This window comes from Halichoeres trimaculatus, unplaced genomic scaffold (assembly GCF_033239565.1).
Source record: "Halichoeres trimaculatus isolate MK-OKI-2021-1 unplaced genomic scaffold, fHalTri1.1 fHalTri1_scaffold_1, whole genome shotgun sequence".
Taxonomy (NCBI): domain Eukaryota; kingdom Metazoa; phylum Chordata; class Actinopteri; order Labriformes; family Labridae; genus Halichoeres; species Halichoeres trimaculatus.
This window is the reverse complement of record NW_027437179.1, coordinates 28,612,114-28,624,225: the sequence shown is the minus strand read 5'-3', so window position 1 is coordinate 28,624,225 and position 12,112 is coordinate 28,612,114. Positions and strand designations below refer to the sequence as shown.

The 12,112-nt window shown below is 44.6% G+C and overlaps 1 protein-coding gene across 1 annotated transcript in view; it reads left to right on the top strand.

Moving 5' to 3' along the window:
* foxj3 (forkhead box J3) overlaps nucleotides 1-12,112 on the top strand; it is a 96,567-nt gene that overhangs the window by 70,534 nt on the left and 13,921 nt on the right. The window contains exons 3-5 of the mRNA XM_074670913.1: nucleotides 5,264-5,338; nucleotides 8,280-8,363; nucleotides 9,828-9,929. Coding sequence (XP_074527014.1) covers nucleotides 5,264-5,338; nucleotides 8,280-8,363; nucleotides 9,828-9,929 — 261 coding nt within the window. The remainder of the gene's footprint in view (nucleotides 1-5,263; nucleotides 5,339-8,279; nucleotides 8,364-9,827; nucleotides 9,930-12,112) is intronic.

Sequence of the window (12,112 nt, the reverse complement as noted above, 5' to 3'; positions counted from 1 at the left end):
ACTTGTTTTAAAAAATTCCAAAGTAGAATATTTCTCTCCAGTTTTCACTGTCACCAAAGTAACCTTTCACCTAAAGTGAGCTTTAAATTAAGCCTCCTATATCTTTTGTGATCCTGATCAACCTGTGTTGAATTAGAAATACTTTTTTAATCCCTGTGTGGGAAATTTGGTTTGAAAACCTTCAATGACGCTCGGGAATAATTTGATGAGAAATACTTGCTCTGTCAGAGCAGCACCTGTAGCTGTAGGAGTTTTTGGTTGATTTAAGACTTCTCACCTAACTGATTTTCAACACAACAATGTTTGCAAGAGCACTTTGATGCAAAGACCCCAAAATCCAGCGAGATTTGAGCTCCCCCTTTATTCTGAGATAAATCTTTAACACTTTAAGAGCACCTTTAGGTCGTCTGAGGAATGCTTCAAGTAAACTCACACCTGAACTCCAAAGCCTGCTGTTGCTTTGTGTTAGTTGTGGGGAAGAGTGGGCTGTGTGAGTTGGTTGGTTAGAGCCCCCGCATACTTTGTCTAGAGGCGTAAAGTTTCAGGAATATCCTGTGAATGTAGGAAGGCCAGGAACCTACGAGGGCATTGATTTATTCACGTTGGACCACAGTGTGACTCTGCCTCTCCGTCGGTTGCTGGTGTTCGTCCCTGTGTCATAACTGCTACGTGTGCTTACGTGTGTCTTTCCCAGCATGCCGAGCTTGCTCCCTTGGGTTCCTGAGCGAGTGCACGGGGCGCCTCCTCCTCCCCAGCTGTGAGGAGCAGGGCTCTGACATGGCCTGTCCCTTTAGCTCACTCTGAACGTTTGACACGCCGAGCGCAGAGGTCAGCCTGACCTACTTTCCCCTGGCGGCCCTTCTGCTGAGCTGCAGCGCTCCTCAGCAGGGGGGGCAGCAAGGGCGGAGCTGCTTACGCCTCCACTGCTGTCCTGGTGTGTTAAATCACCGCCATTTGTTAGGAGACACGTTCCAGTGTGTGTGTGCGTGGATTTTAAGGTGTGTAGGAGGCATCCCACGTACGCACACACATGGACACGCACTCAGGCTTGTGCTGAGGTTGGATATGAAGTGCTCTGTGGGGGTTGCAGGTAGATGCTGGGCAGCACTTGGACTGGACCCCTGCAGTGAGCTCTGTCTGACTCACTTTATGTACCACCGCTTACACCCTCTGACCTCGTCGTCCACCTACTTCCTTTCCCTCTGCACTGTAGCCCCACTGACACTCGGTCCACTCTCCTAAAGCAAACACTTTGTTCACAAACTGACGTAGATTTTAAAACTAATTCTCAATTGCTGACACCCTCCTTACATGAGAGTGGTAATTGGTCATTTTTCAGCCTTGTCTTCCTCTCTCCTCTGTCCTTTTCTGCAAATATGCAAAGATTCATCAAATACAGCCACTGTCACTGCTGTCATCGCACTTTCTTTTCCTTCCCCCCTTTTGTTCTGCTTCATCATCTGTTGCCTATAATTGACCCTCAGCCTGTTAAATTCACGCCACGGATGTGTCTGGAGCAGCAGAGAGCGTTTATCCCACACAGTATGGGATGTTGTGGGCAAAGGGAGGAGCAAAGCGGGAAGAGTTCATTAAAAAGTAAACTTCTAATGTAGCAGCGGGCCTCGGCGGCTTCACTGTATCAATGATTCAGGCCCTGCACAAGGCCCTTAATGGATAGAGCCACCTCTCTGTGACACACAAAAACACCAACAAAACACACACCGGCTGTGGAGGCAAAATGGTTTAAAGTACTTTAAGTGTGTGTGACAGTGTGCAGCTTTCCTCACACACCCACCCGCACACACACTCCCCTGTTGGACATGTCTCAGGGTTTTAGAGGAGCAAAGACTGGCTGAAGTGAAAGCCTGGTATCTGTTTGTCACCATCCACTATGCATGATCACATTCAGACTTCCCATTGTTTTATTCATATTGTTGGACTGTGACAGTGTCAGAGAGAAGTCGCTCCGGGAAACAGTGGGTGCATCCATTACTTTTACTTCTTCTGTATTTGGATGTTTCTTGATCGAGGCCTGTTTGAGTTCCTGGATGGGATTCTGCAGATCTATCTCGTGGCTCAATTACATTTAGACCACAGAGGGTTCTGATCACAGTGCTGGGCCTGAGCGCTTCCATATCTAGTTTGGAAGATCTGATAGCAGTGTGACCAAAATATACCGTGGTTTGAGATGATTCCATGAATGTGCTTTGGTATGTTTCAGAGGCTGTATAACATTTCAGACAGTTAACGAATTTTAAAGAATATAATGTAAGACATGAAACACACTAACATTTTCCATCTCTCTTTTTTAAGACAACTTCAAGATCATTTTACTTTCCTGAAAAACCTGAGTGTGGATGTGTTCAGGAAATCTTTCTGTAAGGGTAACATGAGACAGGGGTTGTCATGTCTTTTGTATTTTACACTGCTGTCTTTGTCTGTAAGGACATTCAGGTTTTTGGGTGATACTCTACCTGAAATCATCCTAGTATCAATGGCTCTACCCTGCACGGATAAAAACACGGATATCATATTTTGTTCCTTCAGAGACAGGGAGTGGAAGAGTAGGTGATTTTTTTGTATGCTGGACATGAACACAGCATTGCAAGGTTATATATTCAAGAATAAGCATGTTATATTGAAAAGATAACTAAAAGAGCCTTTATTTAGGGATGCACAATATTATCTGCACAATATTGGTATCAGCTGATAAAAGCTTAAAAACACGTTTATTGGTATCGGCAGATATGAAAATTTCTGCCGATATGCACAGCCGATAAGGTGCTATTCAGTTAGGATTATTATTATTTTCCATCTGAAAAATAAGCTCCTTAAATAAAATGTAGCACTTCATTTATTTGCACTGCAGAGCTCTGTGTCCGTCACCAGGTTGTTACAGTAGCTCTGAAATAATCAAATGCAACTTGGTTATGTTTAAAAATGCATTGTACATTTAAAGTTCATGTGATCTAAAGAAATTATTTTTCTGTATTTCAATACTGAATGTCTTGAGTTTGAAAAAATAATACATTTCTTATTTATGGTAAAATCAAATGTTTTTTGTCTTGTTTTATGTGTGTTTCTTAAACAAATAAGACTGTCACAATAAGAGTAACATATAAATTCCAGTACAGGATAGACTTAGCTTTCTTTACAGTGAAAAAAACAAACAAACTTGTGATTATCAGTATCGGTATCGGTATCGGTATCGGTATCAGTATCGGCCAAAAGGGGTTTCGATATATCGGCACATCGGATATTGGCAAAAATCCAATTTCGTGCATCCCTACTTTTATTATGTAACAAATTTATATTTTTTACCACATAAAAACAAAAAAGCACCGGAAATTGGTGCAGTTGAATACTGATACTTATTGCCAGTAGAGATGGGTACCGAATTAGGTACTTTTAAAGGTGCTGACCGAAATCTGGCAAAAGTACTGAGTATCGATTCATGTAAAACCAAAAGGTACCATGTTTAGGTACCTAAATGCATCGTTGTGGCTGTGAGGGAGTGGAAGAGTATGTGATTTTCCATGCTGGACATCAACACAGCATTGCAAGGTTATGTATTGAAGAATAAATATGTTAAATTGAAAAAAAAATTTACTGTATAATTAAACAAATTGATATTTTTCATCACATAAACACAGAAAACTATTGAAAACTGGTACCGTTGATTACCGGTACTGATTGCCAGGTACCCGGTATCGGTACCATATTGTTTCAAATGTGAAAGGTACCCATCCCTATTGATAAGAGAAAAGTGGGATCAGATATTTAAAATCCTCTCACATTAAATGAAGCCTGCTCATTGCTACAGACCAGCTGCTCCTAAGTGTGAGTATGTGCAGGTGAAGTTTACAAAATTGCTCTTCCAGCCTGAAAGGAGTAAGAGCTTCAACTTGGCTGTCATTTTACTACTGCAGGGCCAGGAAAGACTAAAGTCTTGACTGAAATCAGAGCGCACACACGTGGGGATTGGACTGCGATGTTTGGTGTCATCACTGTCCTGCAGGCTGGCACCGAATTCTTGAACTTAAACCGCAACAAGGAGCGAGCGTAGAACAAGTTCCAGGGGATCCATCGTAACATAAATTCTTAGCAAAAGAGCAAACCACAGCCTGTTTAGAACTGTCTTTCAAGCCAGCCGGGATGCTTGTTTGATACTCAAAAGATGGATTTTGTGTTGAGTTTCACTTTCAGAAAATATTCCCTTCTGGCTCGAGAACAAAATAATTTTGACTACGGCACCAGTTTCCCCCTCAGTGTTTTCTGCTGGAGAGCAGCGTTAGGCTTCTTCTGGATTGCATTGGCATTTCAGAGTGATTTAACTGGCGAGATTGACAGCATTACAACGAGGCTGTCATTATCATCCCTCCTGTGGTATAATTGCCTATACTGTTGAACAAGCAGCTCCCATCTTTTGCACTTGGGGGTCTCTCTCTGTCTCTCTCTGTCTCTACTCTCTCTGTCTGTGCCTCTCTCTGCTCATCTCCTGCATCCGTTAAACTCATCAGAGGATCCTACAGCTTTTCAGTGTGGCCATCTGTCAATACCACTCCATAAAGTGGAGTGGGGAAGCGTGTGCATCCATTGGCTCTTGTAAGCCCTCAGCTGGCCTGCCTCCAGCTGGTTCTGAGGGCCTTGCAGTAGCTGGTTAACCCGGGCCTGGAGCAGCGCTCTCCGGCCCTTGTGACTACTTCAGCCCGCCTCGCCTCCCCCAATCAGGCAGCTGGATGAACCTCCCTCTTCAGCGCTGTGGAGTAGCTTGTAACACTGTAATGAGTTAACTTTCAGAATGATCTACATAATTTATTTCCTGCCCCCACAGGAGCTCGCTGAAGCATTAATTAATATCAGGCCCTGCCATCAGCAGCCGTCCCAGTGTGGGATTCCTCCTGGCTCCTATTTTTGGCACCCGAGGAATTCGATATATTTGTGTAACCAGACTGCAGTTTGTTGGACATTGATGAAAGATATTGCTTCCTGGTGGCTTTGTACACAGACTGAGCTTGTGTATAATGCGTGTGGAGTGAAATCTGGACACAGTTACAGGCCAGATCTTATGCCGCTAAAACGAGCCGACCTTGATGACAGGAGTCGTGACTAAACCTAAACGATACATGCCAACAAGTTGTTCGCCCTTGTTGCTGCTGGCAGTGTTGTTTGTTCACACTCTGCACAACAGACTTTGGGTAAACTGATTTCTGATATGCGTTTCACTCACCTCCACTCTCCCTCTCTCTGTTTCCCTCCACAGAACTCCATACGGCACAATCTGTCATTGAACAAGTGTTTTCTCAAAGTGCCTCGTTCCAAAGATGACCCGGGGAAGGTGAGACTTTCAGACACAAGTGTAATTATAATGAATGAGAAAAGCATGTAATCATGAACTAACAGAAGAAAATGTTTAATTTCTCAGCTGGCAGGATCAACTCTTTCTTTCCTATTTCTTTTTTTATTTTTATTTTTTCCTTTTTTTCCTATCATGCTAACTCTGGTAGAAAAATGTTGTCTTTGAATGTCTGCCAACACTCTGACAGTCTGGAAATGCATGGCATGCTCATAATCTATTAAGAACCTTCCACCCCCACACAATTGCGTTTCAAATGTAAGGGGAGGCTAGTGCTTTGGACCAGTACACACAACAGATGTTGATGAAGGAAGGGGTAGATGTCAGGTCATTTCCAAAATCTCAAGCCCCAGAAGTATTAAGAGAAGTTTAACCAACTGATTTTTTCTCTGCTCAGTTATGTCTTCAATATTTCCTCTCAGTATAACTCTGCAAGTTGTGTATGTTAATTTGACATTTGAAACTCAGTAGGACCACCTAGAGTTGCCTATTCAGCCCGATTTCCTCCACAATCTGTAGCGACATCCACCTGATAAATAACATCCCTGGATCCAGCGAGGAGCTCATGATGAAGGAGCCTATGGGCCTATATTTAGTATGATGCTGTGCATAGGTCTAACCATATGTAGCCTAACCCAGATTTCATCCCAGCACTGTCAGAGCATACGCTACATATGCTCCAGGAACCACACAAATAATTACACATATGTCTACACACACACACACACACACACACATGCATGAAGAGCTACGCCTAGCTGTGTAGGGGATGGGGACTGAATGCTAATTTCATGTTTTGCTGTAATCCTCTGATATTGACACTCCTGGGAGCTGCTCCACTAAATACAAAATAATCTATTGCTGTATGGATCCCATTCCAAATGCATGGCCAACATGCTCGCATCCTTAATGTTTAATTTGGAATTTTCCTCACTCCCATCCCCCCTGAAGACAACTTCAAAGAGGCGCTAGCCGCTCTAGATATGTTGCATCAATATTGTAATGTGGCAGGAATATGAGAACTGCTGGTTGGATGAGATAGGAGAGTCATGTCTCTCTCAGTCTCTCCCTGTCTGTCTCTCTCTGAGATGGTGTAAGAGATGACAGCGGGTATTGTACACACACGCAGACACACACACCTTTTCTACCTTAGAGGTAGAACTGCAGCCCTGTGAAGGCTACCGTTCATAATCTTCATTTTAATTGGTCTGAGTCTTGAACTGGACTTTCCAGGATGACCGGTGTACCTGCTTTGTTTGTCCCTTCTATTTTTACACACAAAAGAGGAACTAGATGAGATCATTTACATTGAGGTATGAAAATGAGCGGTGTCATTTCTGGAAAAAGACTGCCTCCATTATCAGGATTTACCTCCTCGATTTTTCCCCCAAAGAACCGCAGAACAGCATCGAGATCAACAGCCTTTGTTTTAAAGCTGCAGAGAATACTGTGGCTTCGCCGTGCGGTTGCTCCAGACTCCGTGGACACACTCGGCTTGGCTCTGCTACTGTATTTTCTGTATATTTGTGAATAATTTAATGACTCTTTATGTGCATTTCTTTTTTCTTCTTCCATCTCTCTGGGGGTGGGTGCAGGGAAATGCAGAAACTCCCTTCCCATGAGAGTTAACTTAATGTGTTCTTCCCCCCCCTAATTAAAAGAAACACTATCAAGCCTGGCTTTGTCTCTGTGGCTTCTCATTTGGGAAACATCTGCAATGTAATCCCCACAATTAACCCCTGCATCTCAACACAGTGAAGGATCACATGTTAGAGACACTTCTCTCACCTTTACATCCATTCTTCAGTGACGCTTTGTGTAAAAAACATGAACTGTGTAATGAGGTTCCAGCTGCTTTTTACCGTAGCCTACATCGATATGAGAGGTTTCTTCATCTTTGGTTGATTGTGCTGTGAATTATTCTAACCCTCCTAGGAAAATGTTAATTGACCCCAAAGCCTCACACTTATTAAAACTTATAATTTTAACCCCCTGACAAATATAGGCCAACCCTGGCTTTTCATTTTCACAGATGCTGCAGTGGTGTTGGTGAGCTGTGAAAATAACAGATTTCTGCTTTTAACGAGAACAAGCCTTCGAGTATGCAGCGGTTACTGTATAGATACTTGAGATACGGCTCCTTCTATGGCCCCTCCTGTTGTTCGGAGAATCTCTCATAGAAATTACAATTATTCTCCTTGCTAAGAAAGTAATTTTAAAGGTCTTGATCTCACTTTCTCTTGACAATTGAGATTTTATCAGGGGCCATATGAAATATTAAAAATAAATTCAGAACTGGCGGGGCCTTGGGGTAAAAATCTGTACTGTAAGCCATGTTCCTGTTGATTTCGAGGAGGAACACCATTGAAAAATAAATTAAACGGGGCCGAATGCACGGATAAATAATGCAGCCTGGTTGTGGAATTGCAAGTTGCAGCCCAAGAGCCAGCCCCGGCTGTTCTCTTCTTGATTAGCCCCGCTCAGACCTTAGAAGAAAGCATCGCGGCAGGGCTAGTGCTGCCTCGAATCCTGAGCTGAGACCGTGGAGCCTTCATCCTTGGCAACAGCGCTCTGACTCAGTACCTGAGGCTGAGGAAGTACAGCTTCAGGAAAGGCTTAGCATTTCACCACCACCAGCTGCCCTCACCAGCCTCTCATTGAGGAGCAGCCGCAGAGGAGGAAAAGCCAAGCCTTTCCTACTAACAAAGCCCACCCACATGCCGCACAAACTCACAGCTATCAACTCAAATAAAAGCTGATAGAACAGACTTTAGCGGAGCAGACCAAGCCTCAGAATTTCTACACAACGTTGCTGTGCCAAAGAAAGATATGATGCTTTGCTCCTGTTATGTCAGGGAGGAAATGTCACATAAAGCAATCTGTTGTGTTTAATCAGCTCAAAGGTGTTTCTCTTTGTCTGCAGGGCTCTTACTGGGCCATCGACACAAACCCGAAGGAGGACGCCCTGCCCACACGGCCAAAGAAGAGGCCGCGATCTGGAGAGCGGGTGAGTGTGTGGATGCAAGAGGATTCTGCATATTCCCCCAAAAACAAAAAGATAAACCCCCACACACGCGGTTTCTCTTAAAAGCCTCTGCCTCCATCTCTACTTGGATTTATTTGTGCCTCCGTGTCTCTACGTCTGCCTCAGTTTTCTTTTACTTTTGCCCTCCTTTCTCTCCCACTTTCTCCCACTCACACACATGCAAACAAGCACACACACACAGACTCAGTAGGAGTTCATATCCAGACTTTATGTAACTGCCTCTCCATGCTGCTTTGCTAGCCTGTCATGAAGTGGGGTCCTTATTAATAAACTATGCCCCAGGCAGCCATTACATACATTACATTCAGCACTCACTTTTTTTAACAAACATCAATTAATGCAGAGCTGTGCGCGCCGGCTATTCTGAGCGGGAGCTTTTGTCTTTAATTATGGATGAGTTTCACCCAGCGTTACGTACAGCTGTAGGTTTAAGTGAGCCGCTCAGATTGACCTGGCCTCAGGGCATCCCCACACAGCAGCCTCTTGTCTCCTCCTTTCCCACAGTGTGGGTGACCAGAAGCTGTGATGAAAGGCGGATCTTTCCCTTCACACGCTCGCACACGCCATCGTCTCCCGCACACACGCACTCACAAGCACGGAGACGACATAAAACTTAGCATGCTGTTGACGCGGTCGCCCTACAGCAGCGAAATACTATCACATCCATTCAACCAAGCGTGTCTCTTCGCTGCCGTGAGATTTTTATATACAACAAATGCAAAGGTACAGGAAGAGTGCATTATTTTTTATTATGCGGCTCTGCCAACAGTTTCAACTAAATCTCTCCTGATGCAGTTCTGTTCACTTGAGCATGACACAAAAGAACGCACCCAGTGAGGAGTGTGTTTTCTGTAAGACTCACGCGCTGTGCTCACCCCTCCTCCTCCCCCTCTAGACACTGTCTGCCTACAAGGCATTCCATTAAGAGTCTCAGACATTGAAATTGAGAGTTTGTGAAATCTCATTTATGTTTATCATGAATTAAAAATGGTATTGTTGGCAGCCAATCCTCTTACAGTAAGCAGTTTTGGGAGACAGGCATGCCAGAGTTATCTCTCTCAGCAGTGCTCCTATACACCAAGACAAGGGCATGTGCGTGCTTGTGTGCATGTGAATTCGTGTGTGTATTTACTGTATGTGTGTAAGGTAGGAGGCGATATTGGGGATGGGGGCTGTCTACATCTTCTCAGAAGGCACAGTTCAAAGGTGACCTAAATAAAGGTGTTTCTCTGTCATACAATAGTTCTCTGTTTTTTATTTATTTTTTATGGATTTCTATCTGGTCTGAGCAGAAGATTTGTCACAAACACAACGCAGGTCTGGCTTTGCAACCTGAAGTGGAATCTCTGGGTTTAATCACTGGATGATGTTGAATTTTTATTTATTTTTTTGTCTGCCTCCACACCCCACCCCCAACCCCCACAGGCTTCTACGCCGTACAGCCTGGAGTCGGAGTCTTTGGGGATGGAGTGTATGATCTCTGGAAGTGCCTCTCCAACGCTGGCAATCAACACTGTGACTAACAAGGTACTACAACCAGCCATCCAGCCTCCAGCTCCAACACACACCTGGCTACACGGCTGCACCCTGACCCCACCCACTTCTCCAACCACCTACAGCACTATTCCCCACAGAGAGAGGAGCACTCTAGTGGAGGGGAGATACACACACACACACACACACACACACACACAATAGCACACGCTCATATGCCTAAAGCTTCTCTGCAAAGCATCCCACACCAAAATACACAACTCTCTGCACTGCAGCACCTTTTTCCTCTACAAAAACAGGCAGCAGGCTCTTGTTATCACCAGCACGGAAATATGATGCCCACACTGATACTTAGCTTCGGCAACCTGATAGACCTCACACATTCCCATGCAGACTTGCAACAGGATACACTGCACGCTGCACGGCCTTTCTGTGTTCACACCTGAAGCCCAGGTTGACGCCCAGAGTCGTGTTTCTCAGGCTGTGACCACATTAAGCCTCCACACTCCAGGTGACCACCCCTGCTGCTTGTTCCGTCTGCTCTCTGCAGCCTTTTATTTTTTTTTTTAAATACGTGTTAAAGCCTGGAAACACTTGTACATCACAGAGCAAAGCTACAGGGATTGCTAGCTGTTAGCTGTGAGTGTGTGCTGCTCACTCTGAAATTTAAATAGGCTTTTTAACCTTAAGCTCTCATCCTCTGAGCCCAGTGGGGGCAGCTCTCAGGTGTACTTTTAAAAAGCCTACAAGAGTGGCTTATTCATTTGCTGCAAGCGCTACAAAAAAGGGTTTAATGTGAACAGGAGTGAAGAGGAGTTAGCGTGTGTGTGAGACAGAGAGAAAGAGCATATGTCACTGTACGTTGAAACTTGTGTGTACACGCATGTAGAGTATGTTACAGAGTGTTTCAGCTTGTTTCAACGAGTGTGTCGGTGCCGGGTAGCTTGGGGCTGCTTCCACGGAGAACACGCAGTTTTTCATGTTCCTGCAGCCGACAGATTCATGGGCCTAAGTGTGGAGAAAGATGACCCTTTTTCCTCTCTGATTGCTACAAACAAGCACTTGCCGCAGCACCAGTCTCCTCCAGCAGTGACAGCATAATGAGGCCCTAATGTAAAGAGCTGACAGTTTAGAGTCTGGACTCCTGCCATCAAATACCTCCAGTCAGATAACTCAGACTAGCAACAAGCAGAAAACATTAAAATGGCACACAAACATGCCTACTGTGTGATTCCAGGATGAGATGAAAAGAAGTTTTGATTTGTTTTTTATTTTTTTTGTTTACCTGATTGTGACAAAAGCAGTTAGAGAAGACAGGGTATAATAGCAGCAGATCTGAGGCCCTGACTCCTCTGAGAGAGCTTGTTTCTCACCGTCTTACACTGTAAACACAGGACAGGCCACGCCTCTTTCGGCGCTGTGTGCCAAGCCACAGGAATTCCCTCTCTCAGTTTTTTCTCTCTCTCCCTTTCTATTCCAGTCTTTCTCCCTCATTCCCGCCTTCTCACATAGGCCAATGGGAGACGCTGGCAAGACGACTACTGAACCAGCAAGAATCTCTTTTTCTTTCTCTCTGCTGTCAGACATTCCTCACAAGATTGTCCTTCCCCCCTTCTTCTTCTTCTACTTCTCCCTCTGTCTTCCTCACATACTCACACCCCCCTTTCAGAGGTTGTTCTGAGCAAGCCAAAACATTGGCATGAATGTGATGAAGCCCTGGCACTGAAGTGTGATGATGAAGGGAAAAGAGGATTGTTGGAAGTGTGTTTGCTGATAAATAGTCTGACCTTTTTCCCCCCCTCTCCTTCCTCTTCCTCTTTCCCTGCCTGTTCAGTCCTTGTGCAGGGATTGTGCTGAACACTGGCTGGCATTGTTGGAGACACCTGGGCCAATTTTGCTTTGATTTCATAATCCATGTCTCATGCTCCAGATTAGGCCTACGTGTAAAAGACACCTCTGGCTTTTTAGTTAATTCACTGCTAATAATAGAACTCTGACTGGCTCGCCTGCTAGCAAACACTGTATACAGTATTTATTGTGAAGCCGCTCCTGCCTGTATGAGCATGCCTGCATCTGTCTGTGGGTTACGGGATGTGTGTGCGCGCGTGTATGTTCATTATCCCCTCTTTGTGCACATCAACAGGGTGTGTGTGTGTATTTCTCCATATATAGGTAGATATCTTGTTGTTGGTCTGTGACAGTGTGTGTTTGAGTGG